The sequence below is a fragment of the Ranitomeya variabilis genome, chromosome 1, assembly GCF_051348905.1.
Source record: "Ranitomeya variabilis isolate aRanVar5 chromosome 1, aRanVar5.hap1, whole genome shotgun sequence".
NCBI classification, from domain to species: domain Eukaryota; kingdom Metazoa; phylum Chordata; class Amphibia; order Anura; family Dendrobatidae; genus Ranitomeya; species Ranitomeya variabilis.
The window spans coordinates 315,983,552-316,004,015 of record NC_135232.1 but is presented as its reverse complement, the minus strand read 5'-3'; the positions used below and the strand labels follow the sequence as shown (position 1 = coordinate 316,004,015).

General features: G+C 45.1%; 1 protein-coding gene across 10 annotated transcripts in view; it reads left to right on the top strand.

The window, feature by feature from the left end:
• LOC143816693 (rab5 GDP/GTP exchange factor-like) overlaps positions 1-20,464 on the top strand; it is a 48,928-nt gene that overhangs the window by 10,963 nt on the left and 17,501 nt on the right. For all 10 annotated transcript variants that reach the window (XM_077297449.1, XM_077297421.1, XM_077297404.1 and 7 more), the window contains 3 exons: positions 869-938; positions 3,977-4,112; positions 4,466-4,557. In XM_077297449.1, the coding sequence (XP_077153564.1) occupies positions 869-938; positions 3,977-4,112; positions 4,466-4,557 (298 nt within the window). The remainder of the gene's footprint in view (positions 1-868; positions 939-3,976; positions 4,113-4,465; positions 4,558-20,464) is intronic.

Sequence of the window (20,464 nt, the reverse complement as noted above, 5' to 3'; positions counted from 1 at the left end):
GGTGGTGTTCCTAGCTGTCAATCCACCAGTGATCTGGAAATTATCCCCTATCCCATTCTGAGTCAGTGTAGGATGGCATGCAGAGACAAAAGGATCTGTGCAAGCCACAGAAAATCAGTGGTTTGTTCTTCAAGATGTTTGGAACAAACTTCCTGTTGAGTTTTTTCAAAAACTGTGCAAGTGTAACTAGAAGAATTGATGCAGTATTGAAGGCAAAGTGTGGTTACATCAAATATTGATTTGATTTAGATTTTTCTTGTTTGTTCATTTTGCATTCTGTTAATTGATAAAAATAAACATTTAGTGCTTTTATTTATTAAAGCATTCTTACTTTGCAGCATTTTTTCCCTCTTACCTAAAACATTTGCACCGTGCTGTGTATATAGATAATGCTTTTCACTAGCTGTCTTCTCCATCATCAGTCTGAAGACAGAGGGACTCACAATCTATTTCCTATATAGAATACACACATATACGGTGCCAATTAACCTGAACATGGTTTTTAAGCATGGGATATATTCCAAAGCATAAGAACATATTGATACTGATGTAATGATACAGCAGCATAACAACATATGTATCAATATATTTACTGTTATTTATGTATCTTTTTCTTATGCTTAAAAACCATATTTAGGTTAATTGGCTTGCAATGGCCCCATTGTATGTGTGTGTATCTGTCTATTTTTATAAAAGAAATAGATTGTGATCCCCTTTGTGTCCTGAGATTAATGTGGGAGAAGATAGTCAGTCAATGAAAAGCATTGTGGAAAATTTGCACATCACAGCCAGAAGGTTTCGGTGTCCTTGTAATGTCGCTCTCATTAAGAGATTGATGTATGACTCATAAATAATGTTTGTCTTCCAGCATATAACTGTGGACAAAAAAGCAGAAGAAGTACAAAGCTTCTACCAACAAATTGTGCTCTACTACCCTGGTGAGAGAATCCAAACTGTACAGTCAATAAAAATACAGCCTTCACTTCTCATTATTGAAAATGTATATTATAAAGTCGTAGAAACATTAAAGAAAACATAATTTATTATATTAGTATTTTTATGTTTTAGGTGGAAGCTCTACAAATAATATCCAATATCAAAATACATCTAGAATTAGATTATATATTTTATGTAAATCATACATAAATTTACAACAATAGGGTATAATATATGGATTATATGCGGATCATTAAAAACGATTTGGAGGCTGATAATCAGCTACTAATGCCTTCTAAGTGTAAATCCTGCTGTAAGGTTCAATTTAACTATGAATAGTATTGTATATTAGAATGTATGTGTCATTGGGCAGCACCGTGGCTCAGTGGTTAGTAATGTTTCCTTGCCGTGCTGGGGTCTTGGGTTTGAATCCCACCAAGGACAACAACTGCAAGGAGTTTGTACGTTCTCCCATGTTTGCGTGGGTTTCCTCCGGGCTCCCTGGTTTCCTCCCACAATCCAAAGACATACTGATAGAGAATGTGAGCCTCAATGGGGACAGTGATAATGATGTCTGTAAAGCGCTGTGGAATTAATATATAAACAAGTAAGGGCCCCTTCACATGTCTGTATAAAACACGAACGTAAGAAAACGGTATTGGTGTCATCTGTGTGTCCCTTTTTACTATCAGTGTGTCATTAGTGTTTTTCCGGTATGAATGAAGAAAGTGATAATTACAAAGCTTCTCTTATACTTTTCTAATATTAAACTTGGATGTCACACGGATGCCATCTGTATGCTGTAAGTATTTTTCACGGAGCCATAGACTTATATTCGCCCTTATCATCCATGCTGCCAGAAAATAATGGACATATCTCCATTAGCCTTGCACAGAACACAATCCATGTAAAGACACGGATATGTGACCAGCACTATAAGTTATTATGGGTACGTATGGTACATGTGGAAAAAAACAGATGCCACACGTACTGGAAACACAGACATATGAAGGGGTCCTAAAATGAATAAATTTATATATGGAAATGTTTGTGTAGTAATGGTAAAAGTACTAGCTTCAACGCATTGGACCATATGACTTTCATAAAATACTATTTTAGTTTTACTGTAGTGTCCCATTTAGAATCTAGTTACACATTTACAACAAGCAGGCTACAGACTTTCCTTCACTGAGGTCTGTGTACTGAAAGATTTCAACCATGTAGCAATTGGGGATTGTAAATCAATAAAAGGTTTCCATCTGTCAAAGGAATGTTTCATCCTGATCTCTTTATGGTGCTGCTCTGTTCTCCTTTGTAAATAAGAGCTGAAGGGTGCATGTGTTTAATTGCCCCTTGTTAGTCTAACCATGTCCATTAGAGGGTGGAATGTTTTTTAGCCCCTTTGTTTCCCAAAGCATTTTAAGTTAATCTGTTTATCTTTTCTAATGTGAAAGGTAGGTTGATCATAATCAGTCTGAATATGATGTTTAATTTCCTATTGAAAAAAGTTTCCTAAATGGGATACAAGTGAAAAGCCCCCCCAATACACATTAGACTGTCTGCCGAACCACCAATATTGATTGGTTTGGCTGACAATCTAATGTGTATGACAGCCACAGACAATTTATTGTTGGCATGTCCAATTTCAGACCACTGATCGCAGATAACCTCCTATGAGACATGTCTGGTGCTGGCTCTCTCGTAAAGAACACATGAGCGCTCCTGAGAATAGAAGAGCAGGCTGAGATGGCTGTCAGCCAAATTATTGGCCAACAGCTATCCAATGTGCGTGGTGTACTCTAGTCCTTGGACATAGACATAATGTATCTAATTCAGCATTGTAAAAGAATTGGATATCCAGTGTATTCGAAACCGGAATGAAAAAGAATAAGATCTGTTCTGCAGAACTCGGCAACTGCCGCGATACACTGAATAGAGACGCACTTTGCAGTTCCATTCAAACTGTTTTTTTCATCCAGCGTAAACCGGCGCAAATAATTAGTGGGTGTGCTGGATGATCATACCCCACTCCTCTCATATGATGACCTATCTTTGTGGACTGATCATCAGTATGGTGAGACCGGACAACCTTTTTAAACTTCTATATTGGTTGTCAATATTAAATGGTTGCTGTTGTTTCAACAGACTACGCATAAATTAATAGTAAATAAAAGAAACTTTGTAAAATATATTTTACAATCTGAGAAATATACGTCTTTCTCCACCAGTGAGCCTCTTGAACTCATTATTCACTTGTTTTGAGCCAACTCAATGAGGGATAAGCTTACAGCTGCCTACTGAAGTCTATGGAGTGTATGGAAAGGAGAAATGTTAGGGTATGTCCACACGATCAGGAATTGGCAGTGCTTTGGATGCATTGCATGTCCGCTGCGCCCAAAGCACTGCTGTCTATTGAATGCAAGTGAATCCGCATGTGTTCACAGAACCGTGCAGATTCAATGCATCCAATACATTGTACGGGTGAAATAAATAGACATGCTGCTGTCTGGAGAGACGCGCTGCATGTCCATCTCTGCAGGTGAGCCGTGGGCATCTCGGGACACACAGTGGACATGGGATTTTTTTGAAATTTTTTGAAATCCTATCCACTATGCTGTAACATCTGAACTCTGCGGGTTGGATGCTGCAGAATTATGCAGCGTCCAACCCGCAGCGTTTACTGATTGTGTGCCTCTACCCTTACATAAAGTGAAAGAGAGACTGTGCTGCTGCTTTATAGTATGTGTATTAGGTCACCCTAGTGCTGGATTCACAGCAACAATTCCTAACGCCGCTATGCTGTGTATGAGACCTCATAGCAGCTAGTTTATACTTAGTAGGTCAGATACAGATGAAAATTAGAGCCCGCAGAGGAGAAAACTGCAGGAAACAAGACCCATAATAGCTTAAAATAATTTTATCGCTCATGTACACACGGATCTTCATGAATGTTTACCTTCCATATAAACCACAACGTCGACATGTAGAATATATAGTTACCCCAAGAACTCAGTATTTTTTTGTACTTTATCTGTTCTAGATCACATGTCAGATGAGAAAGACCATTTGTTGAATAATATTGAGAAACTTGTGATGACACGACTTTATAAGTCTGTATTTTGTCTGGAAAATTCACAGGATGAACAAAAAGATCTCTCTCTCCAAAAGCGCATCAAGTAAGTGCTGTGTATTTTGTATCCAATGCCATTGGTAAATGTAGGATTACGGCTTTTTCCCCAGATGCCCGACCTAATGACTATTGATCATACTTTGTTTTTGCTGGAAGCCAGGATGAGAAAAACAGATGGTGCAATGAGTGATCTCTAAATAGAGATCTTTGTGAGACATTGAGTGAATAAGCAGCAGTAACTTGAGGCTCCCCATGGCTTTGGGCATGTGTTTATGGACCTAGAGCAATTGACACAAAAATATTTCATTGTGCGAAGCCTACAAAACATTTGCATCTTGTCATGTTCATGGTTCCCCCTTCTGGTTTCAGTGTTTCTTATGACCACATTTTCTGTTTTAGGTCATTGAGTTGGGTCACGTCAAGGATGCTTCAACTCCCACTAGAAGACGACAGTGAGGAAGAGAAGAATGGGATCTCTTGTGCTGCAACTGGTAAGAAAAACAGAATTCCATTGACATGATAGAAATAATTTTAATAAAACTATACTGAGTCAACTCATTCTATTCCAGAATCTGTGGGACAAGTTTAATTTGGCGATATACAAAACCTTACAGATTTAGGTGAATAGATTAGTACTGTAAACATGAGGATTCTAGAAACTAATGCAAGGGAAATCTGCTTAGATGGCACAACTCAAAAATTTTCGGGGGCTCTTTAAAAAATGAAGGCAGCAACCTGATAGGTTGCAATGGGAAATTGTTCCACTTTTGCTTTACGCCTGTTGGATATATCGAATCCTTTGTCGGACAGTAAAATTCTATACTTAGATCCACTTTTCTTGGGTAGAACAACACAACTGTACATGAAAACCCCAATTGGTCTGTTTATTTCACTGTTTAATATGGCTGCAGATAACAGATGTTAGATCCTTTTAAAGAGAATCTGTCAGGATTCAACCCTCCTAGGCAGTCTATATGCACATGCAGGTCATAAGAAGTTGAATAAAATGATGCCTTCATATCTGCAATACAATGTCTTATTCTAGAGAAATCCATGTTTTTCTTATATATAAATGGGCTGTTCAGGGCTATGGGCCGGACACTGATCTGACTGAGACTCCGCCTCCAGATCTTATTTTAAATGAAATGAGGTGTTGCCAGTGTGATATGTAATGGCTGCACTCCTGATCTCACTGTAGAAGTGTGTGTGGTTATACCTGACACACCTGCAGGTTCCTCTCAGCTTCAGCTTCCATCTCATCGGCAGACAGAGTTGCAATATTGTTGTAATACAGCAGAGCTGTGAGAGCTGCAGCATTTTTGTTTGTATGTAGACAAAGTTCAGTTCTGCTGTTCTGTGTTAGTTACATGTGTCACACTAGTAACACCCTTTTCCTTTATAATAATCTTTTGGAGGCATTTTCTCATGCAGATCAGTGTCTGGCCCATAGCTCTGAACAGCTTATTTACATACATGAAAAACATGGATTTCTCTGGAATAAGTCATTGAATTTCAGATATTGAGGTATCTACTTATTCACCTTCCTAATAATAATAATAATAAGCCGGATTACTTACCGGTAATACTCTTTTAGTGAGTCCACGACAGCACCCTACTGGAGAGAGGAATCCACCCCGTAGGAACAGGAAACCTACAGAAAATAAAAGGGGGGCGGTCCGCCTCTCCTCCTCAGTTGGATTTCAGAGTCTCAAGAGGACCGCCAGTATTAGTCAAATAGAATTACTTCAACTTATTTACTCTATATTTAATGAAAAGTGACCTTTTAGTAAGTGCTATATTAATTTCAGGGAGGGAAGTGAGAGGGTGCTGTTGTGGACTCACTAAAAGAGTATTACCGGTAAGTAATCCGTCTTTTTACCCTTCACCGCGACAGCAAGCACCCTACTGGAGAGATTTCCAGAGACTTATCACCTGGGAGGGGGCCACCGTGCTGAGGACAGTCCTGCCAAAGTCCAGGTCAGAAGCTGATGAGAGGTCAAGCCTATAGTGGTTATAGAAGGTAGAAGGGTCTGACCACGTTGCCGCCTTACATATGGCTTCAATTGGAACGTCCCCTCTTTCGGCCCAGTAAGATGCCATAGCTCTGGTAGAATGCGCTCTTATGCCTTCCAGAGGATTTTCATTGCTCTCAGCGTAAGCTAGACGGATAGCCTCCATAATCCACCGGGATAAGGTGCCACTCGTGATTCCATACCCCTTCTTACGGCCCTGGAAGGATATGAACAGAGCCCTACACTGCCTCCAACTTCTAGTCCTTTCAATGTATTTTAATACTATTCTCCTGACATCCAGGGTGTTAAACTTTTTGTTCCTCGGGAGTGGAGGGGTTCCTAAAGAAGGTGGGGAGAAGTATTTCTTGTGATCTGTGAAATGTTCCTGCTACCTTAGGAAGGTATGAGGAGTCTGATTTTAAAATCAAACTATCCTGAAACGTCAATAGGAAAGGTGGATCTATGGATAGGGCTTGGATGTCACTGACTCTTCTAGCAGATGTTAGTGCTACTAAGAGAGCCGTTTTGAGTGATAGGTATTTTGGAGATACTGAGCTGAGTCTATTGGTTCAAAAGGTGGTTCTGTTATAGAGCGTTTAGGACCAAGTTTAAATCCCAGGGAGGGATTCTAGGAATGTTAACGGGACTGATCCACTCGCAAGCTGTGATGAATCGGGACACTCATTTATTTCCTGCAATATTATGGCCATAGAGGGCCCCTAGTGCAGACACGTGGACCTTCAACGTATTTACGGATAGGCCTAGTTCTTTTCCCTTTTGAAGGAATTCTAAGATGGGCCGTATTGGAATTTCTGAAGTATCAGAAGTTGTATGAGGCTGCAGGAATTTCATCCATATTTTAGAGTAGATCTTTGTGGTAGACTGTTTCCTGCTTTGTAGAAGTGTATCAATTAATCCTTCTGAAAACCCCCTTGATTTTAGCATTTGCCTTGCAATTTGCAGGCCGTCAGGTGGAGACTGTCCACCTGAGGGTGGAAGAAAGGTCCCTGAAAGAGTAGGTTGGGGATTGAGGGGAGGACCCAAGAGTCTGAAATCGACATGGTTTGTAGCCACGAGAACCATGGTCTCTTGGGCCAGAAGGGTGCTATTAATATCATCCTTGCTCCTTTCCGCTCTGATTTTCCCGAATGACTTGTGCCAATAGTATTATCGGAGGGAAGGCATATGCTAGATTGAATCGCCAATGGACTAGTATGTCCGGATGATCTGCCAAAGATAGGGAGGCAAATCTCTGTACTTGTTTTGTTTTCTTGGTCTATTTCAGGATGACCCCATAGGGATACTATTTCTTCAAAGATGTGATGATTTAGGCACCATTCCCCTTGCCGTAATGTATATCGACTTAAGAAGTCTGCTTGTTGGTTGTTTTCCCCCTTGATGTGAAGCGCAGAAAGGGATAACAGATGTTTCTCGGCTAGGTCCAAGATTTCTCCAGCGGAAGACATCAGAGTCTCTGATCGAGTACCTCCTTGTCTGTTTAGATATGCCACTGTTGTGGTGTTGTCGGAAAGAATTCTGACATGTTTTCCTCGGAGCTGTGGAAGAAAATGGTATAATGCATAATTTACTGCCTTTAGCTCTTTAAGATTAGATGAATACTGAATCTCCTCTGTTTCTCCTACGCCTTATTAGGGGACACAGGACCATGGGTGTTATGCTGCTTCCACTAGGAGGACACTAAGCAAATACAGAAAGAATAGCTCCTCCCCTGCAGTATACACCCTCCTGCTGGCTCTAACTGAACCAGTTCTTGCTTAGTGTCTGTAGGAGGCACTTGGGTCTGCTTTCAGACCCCACCGTTTTTATTTTAATTTTTTACTTTTTATTCTATTTTTTTCCCTTAACGGAGCGAATGGGGGCGACGGATCCTTTCTAGGTTCCGATCTCCCCCGAATCATCAACAGGCAAGTACGTGGAGCGTTCCTCCTGTATCCTTTCCTGCAACGTTGGATGCCAGCTCTGAGCTCACCCTACGGGCGGCGGTTCCTTCACATTCCGATCTCCCCCCTCCATAGCAGGCGACCACATGGAGTAGCCCTCCATCTACCTCTCCTGGAGCCAGGTGCATAGCCGGACATAATATGTATAGCGTCCGTGCAGCCCCCGAGTGCATCACCACTGATATAGCGGATGACGCAAGGAGGCAGAAGCTCTCACCCCCTCCCTGACTATGGCGACGGTGGATTGAGCATCGGCCCACCGCATCTACCGTGAATACACTGTGGGGGCCGAGGTGCTGGGGGGTCCTGGTCCCCGGGGTATGGGAGGTCCGCACCTTAAAGCCTGGGTCCGTGGGTGGTCCGCAGTGCGGCAATTCAATGAAGGAGTGTGGCTTAAGGATGGCGCTAATAGCGGTCGCGGCGCTGCAGGCCGCAACCGCAGGTTTAAAATTTAGCCCCCGGCTTTTCCCCTTCATACAGGCCGGAGTTTTGGCCACACCCACCGGCAGTTACCGCTGCCCACTCTTTCTGGCGCTTCTCGTTCCCTGAGAAGTGCTCTCACTTCCTGATCTCGGCGGCCATCTTGGGACACCCACAGGGCTGATGCTGCAGCGCTGCTCCTGCCTTTTGAATCACAGCCTTCAGGACTAGCGATTTCTGGGCATACACTGCGGACCTCCCCTGGGGACTCAAGACACAGGACCTGGGTAAGCTGCAGAAACATAGCTTAACCCTTCCCCTGCTAGTAAGCGCTCTCCTCAAGGCTACGCTATGTCTCAATCAAAGCCTCACAAAATGTCTGGGAAAACCCACACTGTGTTCTTCGCTGCATGTACCTCTTGTAAGGTGTCATTACCCCGGGGTCACAATACTGCATTGTGCCCAGCTTGTGAACCGGTGACTGCTCAGGGACCACCTGTTACTGATACTGAACCCAGTGAGCCTAGTCCCCCTGAGTGGGCTACCTCCCTTACCCGGTCTATGGCATCCCTGGCAAAAGCGTTAGACTCGTTCCGAGACTCTTCCTCTAACCAGGGCACTATTTGGACGACGCCTCCGATCGTCAGAACCCCTCGTACTCCAGGGGTCGTACCTTGCCAAGGAGCTCTCGCTCTTCCAGGAAAAGGACTCATGCCATATCCCCAGACGATCACGGGATTTGGGTTCTGAGAGCTCCATTTCTCGCTCCCCTTCCATTGGGGCTAGTAGGAAACCTGTTTCAGAGGACGATTCTGACACGTCCCTAGATCAGAAATGTTATCACGATCAGGAGACTCTCGACTCTGAGTCAGTGAATAAGGCTTTGAAGCTTGAGGAGGAACCTTTATCTAAAATGGATCATGCTGTGTCCTTTAAGAGGACCAAGCGAGCTCATAGAGAGTTCGCCACTCATCCCGAATTTATGGAAATCGTTGAATCTCACAGGATCCGTCCAGATAAACGATTCACAGGGCAGAAGCCCATGGAGTCAAAATATCCCTTTGCCCAGGATCTAAGAAAGGATTGGTCGCAGTCTCCCCCGGTTGATCCTCCGGTATCGCGCCTGTTACTAAATCTGTTTTATCCTCTTCGGAGGGCGCCTCGATTAAAAACCCAACCGATCGTCAGATCGACAATATGGCGCGTTCAGCCTTTGAAGCCTCAGCAGCCGCACTCTTCCCATCTTTTGCCGCTACGTGGGTGGCTAAGGCTATGACCCACTGGGCTGAGGTCTTGTGTTCAGCGGTGCTGGATACCAATCTTCCCCCCGAGATAGCAGACCTCGCTACTCAGATAGCCAGAGCTGGAGATTTTGTAGTGACTGCGTCCCTAGATGCTGCTAACTGTGTTTCTCAAGCAGCAGCAAACACCATCACCATCCGGAGGTCCTTATGGCTCAGGGACTGGCGTGCGGATTCTGCTTCCAAAAAGTAATTGACTTCTCTTCCATATCAGAGCGGTCGCCTTTTTGGCGAAAAGCTCAACCAATTAATTTCCGACGCCACTGGAGGGAAGAGTAAATTTCTTCCACAACAGAGACCCTTTCGGAACCAGCAGCAGCAGGCTCTGTCCCGAATATTTTTTTTTTTTTTTTTTTTTTCCCGTTTCAACTCAACTTGCTTCCACATCTTCCGGACCCGGCCGGGCACAACGTAGGGATAGAGGTCCCCAGAATTCTCCTCTCTTCCCCCAAATCGTTTTTTCCTGTCTTCTCCTCCCAGGGCAAAAGCATCAGAGTTCTTCCAAGCTATAAGCTCTCTGAGAAGAGACGGAGTTATTATTCCCGTCCCTCAAAGCGAAAGGTTTCAAGGTTTTTATTCAAACCTCTTCATTGTTCCAAAGAAGGACGGTACAGTACGGCCCATACTGGACCTAAAACTGCTAAACATGTCCGTCAGGGTACAACGGTTCCGAATGGAATCGCTTCGTTCTGTCATCGCCTCCATGGAAAAAGACGAGTTCCTGGCGTCTATAGACATCCAGGATGCGTACCTCCACATTCCTATTTTACCTTCTCACCAAAGGTTTCTTCGCTTCGCAGTTCAGGAAGATCACTTTCAATTCGTTGCTCTGCCCTTCGGCCTCACCACCGCTCCCAGGGTATTCACCAAGGTCATGGCGGCTGCCGTGACCATCCTTCACACCTGAGGCGTGGTGGTGCTACCGTATCTAGACGATATCCTCATCAAACGCCCCTCTTTCCGCCCCTGCAAGGAGGCCGTGAACATCACAATAGATACTCTTTCTCGCCTGGGTTGGAAGATAAACTTCAAAAAATCTTCCCCAGTACCGGCTCTGCGGATTTCCTTTCTAGGAATGATACTCGACTCATCCCGGGGGTTGGTTCTTCCCCCGGAAAAGATCTCAGTCTTACAGCGAGAAGCTCAGAAGCTCTCTCAGCCTCGCACTCACTCTCTGCGCCTCAGTATGAGAGTTCTCGGCAGGATGGTAGCAGCTATGGAGGCAGTTCCATTTGCTCAATTACACCTCCGCCTCCTACAGCATGCCCTCCTGGCTGTTTGGGACAGGAACCCATTCTCCCTCGATTGTCGGTTCCTCCTTCCCCAGCGAGTCAGGCAGTCTCTCAGTTGGTGGACATTGAAATCCTCCCTGAATTGAGGGAAGCCCTTTCTTCCAGTACATTGGTTAGTTCTGACAACAGATGCCAGTCTTCTTCTTCTTTAATCACACTGCTCAGGGCCACTGGTCCCCCCAGGAATCACGCCTTCCGATCAACATCTTGGAAATTCGGGCAATCAGGTTGGCGCTTCTCCAATTTCATCCCTTCCTGGTGGGTCACCCAATCAGGATTCAGTCCAACAACGCCACTGCAGTGGCATACATCAACCGCCAAGGGGGAACCCGCAGCAAGACAGCCATGACCGAGGTAGGCCACATCCTCCGATGGGCCGAGAAAAACCGCTCAATGATTTCTGCGGTTCACATCCCGGGAGTGGACAATTGGGAGGCAGATTTCCTCAGTCGACAAGGCCTCGACTCCGGGGGGTGGTCCCTCCATCCGGAGATCTTCCACCAGATCTGCTGCTGTTGGGGAATTCCGGATGTGGATCTGATGGCCTCACGGCTAAATTCCGAAGTTCCCGACTTCATAGCTCGGTCCCACGATCTGGCAGCCATCGGGGCAGATGCTCTCGTACTCCCGTGGCATCATTTTCGGCTTCCGTACATATTTTTCCCGCTTCCTTTACTGCCGAGAGTCATCAAGATCAGAGCGGAGAGGGTACCGGTAATCCTGATTGCGCCAGATTGGCTGCGCGTGGTACGCGGAACTAGTTGCCGATGTTCCCTGGCGATTACCGAATCGCGCAGACCTGCTATCACAGGGCCCCATTTACTACCAGAACTCCGAGGTCTATGTTCATTTATCATCACACTTGGAAAACCTTCTTTTCCTGGTGCAATGACCGAGGACAATCTTCTCTTGAATTTTCCATCCTTGCCATCCTCGAATTTTTACAAACGGGTTTGGACTTAGGTCTCGCCCTTAGTTCTCTCATGGGACCTTAATCTGGTCCTCGGAGTTTTGCAACAGGCTCCTTTCGAACCTCTACAGGAGGTTTCCCTGTCTTTTCTTTCATGGAAAGTTGCTTTCCTAGTTGCGATCACCTCTATTAGATGAGTCTCCGAGCTGGCGGCTTTGTCTTCTCAAGTTCCATTCCCGAATTTTCATCAGGATAAGGTGGTGTTGAGAACATCCCCATCTTTTTTACCGAAAGTTGTCTCTTTTCAACTCAGTGAGGACATTGTTTTACAATCACTCTGTTCGGCACCAGTACATCGCATCGAGAAGGCCCTACACACACTGGATTTAGTGAGAGCTCTTAGGAGATACGTCTCGCGGACAGCATCTTTCCGCAGGTCAGATGCCCTGTTTGTGCTCCCGGAAGGACCAAGGAAAGTGTTTCCCGCTTCCAAGGCGACAATAGCCAAATGGATTAGTTCGGCTATTCAGGAGTCCTACTGAGTCAGAGGTCTTCCTGTCCCAGCAAGGATTAAGGCTCACTCCACTTGTCAGTGGGTGCGTCTTGGGCCATCCGGCACCAAGCCTCGGCAGCACAAGTAGTTTGCAAAGCTGCGACTTGGTCTAGCCTGCATACGTTTACAAAACATTACCATATTCACTCAAGCCTCGGCAGATGTGACCGTCGGCAGACGAATTTTGCAGGCAGCAGTGCCGCATCTGTAACTTGTGGGTACAAGGAGCAAATGCAGTTGATTGTTTCCCACCCAGGGACTGCTTTAGGACGTCCCATGGTCCTGTGTTCCCCAATGAGGCGTAGGAGAAAAGGAGATTTTTGTGTACTCACCGTAAAATCCTTTTCTCCGAGCCAATCATTGGGGGACACAGCATCCACCCTGTTAGCCTATTGGCTTTGGTTTTTCTGTGTTGACTTGGTTTTGACATAGTTCATCCTTGTTAAATGTTAAGCTCCTACCGCTTTGTTAACGAACTGGTTCACTTAGAGCCAGCAGGAGGGTGTGTACTGCAGGGGAGGAGCTATTCTTTCTGTATTTGCTTAGTGTCCTAGTGGCAGCAGCACAACACCCATTGTCCTGTGTCCCCCAATGATTGGCTCGGAGAAAAGGATATTACGGTGAGTACACAAAAATCTCCTTATCCCACAACCCTTGGCAGAAGCATTCTCCCATATGGGTGCCCCATCTGCCGGGACTAGCATCTGTGGTTATAGTATGGGATTGTGTTATTATCCACGGAACACCACCCGCCAAATGGTTACAATCTAGCCACCATATTGGAGAAGTCAAGACTTCCTGAGAGGTCATTTTCTTCTCAAGATGACCGAGTAATAGCCTTTCCTCTTGGAGAATCTGATGTTGCAGAGTTTGGTTATGGTATTGTGCCCACTGAACTACTGGGGTACAGGAGGTAAGGAATCCCAACAATGACATTGCTTCCCTCAGAGACATGCGTGGTTTATTCATCGCTGCTGTAACTTTGTCTATGATAAGTAATATCTTTACCTGAAGGAGAAGGCACTTTTGGCTTGTGGAGTCTAGATGGAACCCTAAAAACATCTGGAGGGAATGTGGAATAAGTCTGGACTTCTTGAAGTTGATGATCCAGCCCAGATCCTGTAAAGATTAAATCGCGTGAGATAAACGGTCAGCACACTGGATAGCCGAGTTTCCAACGACTAAAAAGTCATCTAGGTAACTCACAATTAAGGTGTCTCTTTGACAAATGTAAGCCATCACCTCCAGAATCACCTTGGTGAAGATTCTTGCTGCTGTGGAGAGGCCAAAGGGCATGGCCGTATACTGGAAAAGATGGATCTCACCTTCGAATGTGACTGCTACCCTGAGGTATCTTTGGTATCTGTCATGGATAGGGAGATGGTAATATGCATCTTTAAGGCTACGTTCACATTTGCGGCCAGCGCCGCAGCGTCGGGCGCCGCATGCGTCATGCGCCCCTATATTTAACATGGGGGCGTATGGATATGCGGCGCACTTGCGTTTTGCGCCGCATGCGTCGCTGCGGCGCCCGCGTCGGGGCGCAGAGGACGCAGCAAGTTGCATTTTTGCTGCGTCCAAATTCAATGAAAAAAACGACGCATGCGGCGCAAAACGCAGCGTTGTGCATGCGTTTTGCTGCGTTTTTGTTTGCGTTGTGCGCTGCGGCGCCGACGCTGCGGCGCACAACGCAAATGTGAACGTAGCCTTAGATCAATGCCCCCCAACATGCAATTTGGAAAAAGAAGTTTAATGGTGGATCTGATTTGACTCCATTTTAAATTTATGATTTCGAATAAATGAATTGTGTTTTTTTAGATTTATGATTGTTCTAAATGAACCATTGGGTTTGGGAACTAGAAATAAGGGTGAGTAGAATCCTCTACCTTCTTGCCCCTCTGGAACTTTAACTTAGACCCTTTTGGTTAATAGGGCTTGAATTTCCACCTCAAGGGCCTTTTGTTATATTGGCGAATTGAGGAATGTTATAATAAATGAATAGCGGGGAAACCGAAGGAATTCTAATTTTATTCCTTTTCTGATTATACTCAGGATCCACGAGCAATTTGTTATTTTTTCCCATTGTGGGGAAAAAAATTGTCTACCCCCCTACTGGGTTGACTGGTTCTTCAGTATTTTCTTTTGGGAAGTTGGGTCTTCTAAACCTAGTACCTCTGTTTCTCTTCTTTTGTGGCCCATCTCGTTGGCCTTTCTGCTTGTTTTCTTTTGCCAAACGGCCTTCTTTTAAAAGCTCTCCTATAGAAAGGAATAGAAGAATCAGGAAAAGCTTTTTTCCTGTCTTTTGCTTTGGTGCGTACCGTATATACTCGAGTATAAGCCGACCTCCCCCTAATTTTGCCACAAAAAACTGGGAAAACTTTGACTCGAGTATAAGCTTAGGGTGGGAAATGCAGCAGCTATTGGTAAATTTCAAAAGTAAAAATAGATACCAATAAAAGTAAAATTAACTGAGACATCTGTAGGTTAAGTGTTTTTGAATATCCATATTGAATCAGGAGCCCCATATAATGCTCCATACAGCTTATGATGGGCCCCATAAGATGCTCCATATTAAAATATGCCTCATATAATCCTGCATAAAGGTTAATAATGGCCCCATAAGATGCTCCATAGAGACATTTGCCCAATATAATGCTGCACAAATGTTGATTATGGCCCCATAAGATGCTCCTTAGAGATATTTACCCCATATAGTGCTGCACAAACGTTATGGCCCCATAAGATGATCCATAAAGATAGTTGCCCCATACAGTGCTGCACAAACATTAATTATGGCCCCATAAGATGCTCCATACAGACACGTGCCCCATATAGTGCTGCACAAACGTTAATTATGGCCCCATAAGATGCTCCATAAAGATATTTGCCCCATACAGTGCTGCATAAACATTGATTATGGCCCCATAAGATGCTCCATAGAGATACTTGCCCCATATGCTGTTGCTGCGATTAAAAAAAATCCCAAAAAAAATCACATACTCGCCTCTCGTCGCTCAGGCCCCCGGCACTTTCAATATTCACCTCTCCTCGTTCCAGGCGCCGCTCCGTCTTCAGCATCTTCTACACTGACGTTCAGGCAGAGGGCGCGCACTAACCACGTCACCGCGCCCTCTGACCTGAGTGTCACTACAGAAGATGGAGCGGCGCCCGGAACAAGGGGAGAGATGAATATCGCGCAGCGCTCCCCCTCCCCATTATACTCACCTGCTCCTGGTGCGGTCCCTGGTTCTCCAGCGCCGCAGCTTCCTGTACTGATCGGTCACCGTTACCGCTCATTACAGTAATGAATATGGGGCTCCACCCCTATGGCAGTGGAGTCGGCTCCATATTCATTACTGTAATGAGCGGTACCATGTGACCGCTCAGTAAAGGAAGAAGCTGCGGCGCCGGGAGAACCAGGGACCGCGCCGGGAGCAGGTGAGTATTATCAGACTCCCATCCCCTGCCGACCCCTGGGTATGACTCGAGTATAAGCCGAGAGGGGGACTTTCAGCCCCCAAAAAGGGCTGAAAATCTCGGCTTATACTCTAGTATAAACGGTATGTCATCTAAGGTCTTGCCAAAGAGAAACTCACCCTCACATGGGATAGCGCAGATTTGATTTTGACTGCGTGTCCCCTTTCCAGCTTTTCATCCATAAGGCCCGCCTGGCATTATTTACTAGACCTGCGGACCTTGCTGCTAGGCGTGGAGAATCTGCTGATGCATCATCCATAAAGGCTACTGCCCCTCTAATTAAGGGAATAGCAGTCCGCAATTTTTCTCTAGAGACCTTCTGCTCAATTTGTTGGTCCAGTTGGTCAATCCATATGAGCATTGATCTAGCGGTACATGTACTGGCCACTGCCGGTTTGAATATACCAGTAGTTGCCTCTCATGACCTTTTTAAAGAGGACTCCGCTTTACCGTCAAGCGGATCAGAGAGCAGGCCCGCATCTTCCACTGGTAGTGTGGATTGCTTAGAGGTAGAGGCAACGGCTGCGTCCACCTTAGGGACTTTAGTCCACATTAGTAGCTCTTCGTCACTAAATGGACTAAATGGATATTTTCTTTTTGAAGCTATATAAAAGTAATGTACACTGGCGCTGCACTGACAGAACAAGAGGGAAGGGGGGGACTAGTCAAGGGGGGGGGGGGGCTGAGCTGCCGGTGAGATGACAGGGTCTGTGCTAAACCTTGTCTAAAATAAAACAATAAAAGGTATATAGGTATATCACCTGCGCTATAAAGTGGTACTGCTGGTACGTGCACTGCGTCGACGCTTCCACCAAAAAAGAGTCAAGAAGTGCTCTGCTTGGAGTATCAAACTCAATAAATTGGCATTAAACCTATTCCTCAGAACGGTATGTACACATAAACATTGGTGATTCTAGCGGGGTAATCCTTCGCCCGATAGTAACTGACAGTGCAGGAGTGCTTATTATCATAAAGAAATGCACTTACTGGTTGTAGAGCCGAGGGTAGTTGCGAGGATTAGGAAATGTCAGTCCTCCTTGTAGGTTAACGTGTCGGGCTGCACCGTAGGGCTGCGGGGTGGTGCCGAGACTGGCTTACCCCAGAAAGTCTCTGCTCACTAGGCGTCAGGAATGGGCAGGAACCGCCAACTCCTAGCGTGCCCCGGCCGGAGCAGTGGCGGAGTGTGTGGGGGGGCGTGGCAACTGCTGTGACGTCACAAGGTTGGTGGGCAGGCGCGTGTCAGGGCAACCAATCCAACGCGTTTCGAAAGATACACTCCTTCTTCGTCAGGGCTGGAGTTCCCTGTGGGGCCCGTCCTTATATAGCCTACTCCCCCTTCACTCAATGCCTGCCTGTATAGCCCGCATAGTGGAGCCTATGGACAGTATCCGTGACGTGCTAGATTAAGTCATGGACTATGATGTGACGTGTATTGTGCATGTATATCAGACCTAGATTAGAACAGATAGAGCTGCATGATCATTATTCAGAGAGGGCGATTAAAAGGTCTATACCAGGATTTACTGATGAATAGTACGGTTATCCGTGGCACAATTGCCTCCATAGTGTATATAAATGCCCATAGACTCGTTGGGACATAACTGGAGGAGGAAAAAGAGGGGGGGAGGAGGTAGGAAAAGGTTAAGAGGGGATATATATGCAAAAATCAATTAAAACTAAGTACCGTATATACTCGAGTATAAGCCGACCCGAGTATAAGCCGACCCCCCCCTAATTTTGCCACAAAAAACTGGGAAAACTTATTGACTCGAGTATAAGCCTAGGGTGGAAAATGCAGCAGCTACCGGTGAATTTCAAAAATAAAAATAGATGCTCCATACCGTTCATTATGGCCCCATAGATGCTCCATATAAAGCTGTGCCACATATAATGCTCTGCACCGTTCATTATGGCCCCATAGATGCTCCACATAAAGCTGTGCCATATATAATGCTCTGCACCGTTCATTATGGCCCGATAGATGCTCCACATAAAGCTGTGCCATATATAATGCTCTGCACCGTTCATTATGGCCCGATAGATGCTCCACATATAGCTGTGCCATATATAATGCTCTGCACCGTTCATTATGGCCCCATAGATGCTCCACATAAAGCTGTGCCATATATAATGCTCTGCATCGTTCATTATGGTCCCATAGATGCTCCACATAAAGCTGTGCCATATATAATGCTCTGCACCGTTCATTATGGCCCCATAGATGCTCCATATAAATCTGTGCAATATATATTGCTGCTGCAATAAAATAAAAAGACATACTCCCCTCTCTTGCTGCCCGCAGCTCCTCAGCGTTTCGTCTCTGCGTCTCTCCGCTCTGACTGTTCAGGCAGAGGGCGGCGCGCACACTAGTACGTTATCGCGCCCTCTGACCTGAACAGTCAGAGTAAGAGGACGGGAAGACAGAGCAGCGCCCGGCGTGTGGAACGTGGACAGGTAACTATGACATACTTACCTGCTCCCGGCGTCCCTGGCTCCTTATCCCGGACAGCTGGTCTCCGGGTGCCGCAGCCTCTTCCTGTCAGCGGTCACCGTTACCGCTCATTAGAGAAATGAATATGCGGCTCCACCCCTATGGGAGTGGAGTCCATATTCATAACTTTAATGAGCGGTCCCACGTGACCGCTGAACAGGGGACGAGCTGTGGCACCGAAGACCGTGGGACGGGCAGGGGGAGGGCCAGGAGCGCCGGGACTAGGTGAGTATGCGACAGTCCTCTCTCCCCCTCACCCGCCGACCCCACCGCCGATCATGACTCGAGTATAAGCCGAGAGGGGCACTTTCAGCCCAAAAATTTGGGCTGAAAATCTCGGCTTATACTCGAGTATTTACGGTATTTATTCTTATATTGAGCTAAAATTCATACACATCTAAAAGACCAGGTTGAGATGTACCTGGTTCAATCTTAAGATTAATTATAAAGGTTAGTTGTATGATTACAATAAAAAGATTAAAATGCTTTTAAATCAAAACGTAGTTTCCCATTGTTCGTCGTAGCCTATAGGACCACCATGGGTATACCACACATAGGTCTATGACTACGTGTCTGTAGATTATTTATTTAGAAAGTCTCATGCTGAGCTGGTTTTATAAATTAAAATTACAAATAATATTAAAACGCATACAACTCTACTTCCTGATTAAGCCCTTTGGGGGCCAGGCTGTCCAGTGTGAAGATCCACTTGGATTCAACCCTGGACATTATTTTTAGAAAATCCCCTCCCCTGGAGTTTTGCTGGACTGTTTGAATCCCACAGAAAAGGACATTAGTACATGATCGGTTGTGCTTTTCCAAGAAGTGACGAGATAGAGGGTGCCCTTTGAAACCTTTCTGGATATTATCAAGGTGTTCTTTTATTCTGACCTTTTAAGGGCCTTTTAGTTCGGCCCACATAGATTTTATTACACGGACATGTGAGTATGTAGATAACCCTTGCTGTTTCACAGGATATCCTATTCTTAATAGGAAAACTTTTGGTGCCACTTGAATCCAAAAACGTAGTTTGAATACATCTTACGGGATGTCTGTTTACAGCATGAACAGTGTCCACATGGCATAAATCCCAAATTTCGGGGATCTACTGTTGTTGCAGATACTTCTTTCCGTAACAGAACCGGTTTTGTCGTTGGCGCTAGGAGGAGACCCAGATTTTGCACCTTCGTGTAGACAAATCTGGGGTTCTTAGGTAGAAGATCCCCAATGTTTTTGTCTCCTTGTAGAACAGGCCAGTGCTTCCTAACTATATTTGTAAAAAAATTTATGCCCTGAATGGAATTGTCAATATAGATAGATTATTTATTTGCTGATGGATATCTGGGGGGAGATTATTTTTACCTATTTTATGAATCAAGCTCTCCCTAGATACTTGGCTGACTGACTGTCTAGCCATGTTCAAGGTTTGTAGGTCATACCCCTTGGTTCAAACTGTTTAGTGATGTGTGCCGTTTCATCGATATAGTCCTCCAAATCTGTGCAGTTCCTCCTGATGCGGGTATATTGGCTCTTAGGGATGTTTGTGAGCCAAACTGGGAGGTGACAGCTTGTGACGTATATAAAGCTGTTCGAATCTACCTCCTTGTGGAAACATTTGGTTTTTAATGTATTGTTTTCCACATAGATTGTTAAGTCTAGAAAGTTAACTTTAGTGTTACTAATGGTAGGTGTGAATTCTAAACCGAACTGATTATTATTTAAGTTGGAAATTAAAGAATTAAGTTCGGTTGCTGTGCCTTCCCAAATAAATAGAATATCGTCGATGAATCGACGCCAGAGTTTTAGACCTGTTTGAAGTGAGCCCGCCATAAAGATGTATTGTTGCTCCCAGTTACCTACGTACAGATTAGCATACCTTGGCGCGAAACGCGTGCCCATTGCGGTGCCCCACGTTTGCAAATAGTGTTGTTTCTCATATTGGAAATAGTTATGCTTAAGTATGAACTCTATACTTTCCAGG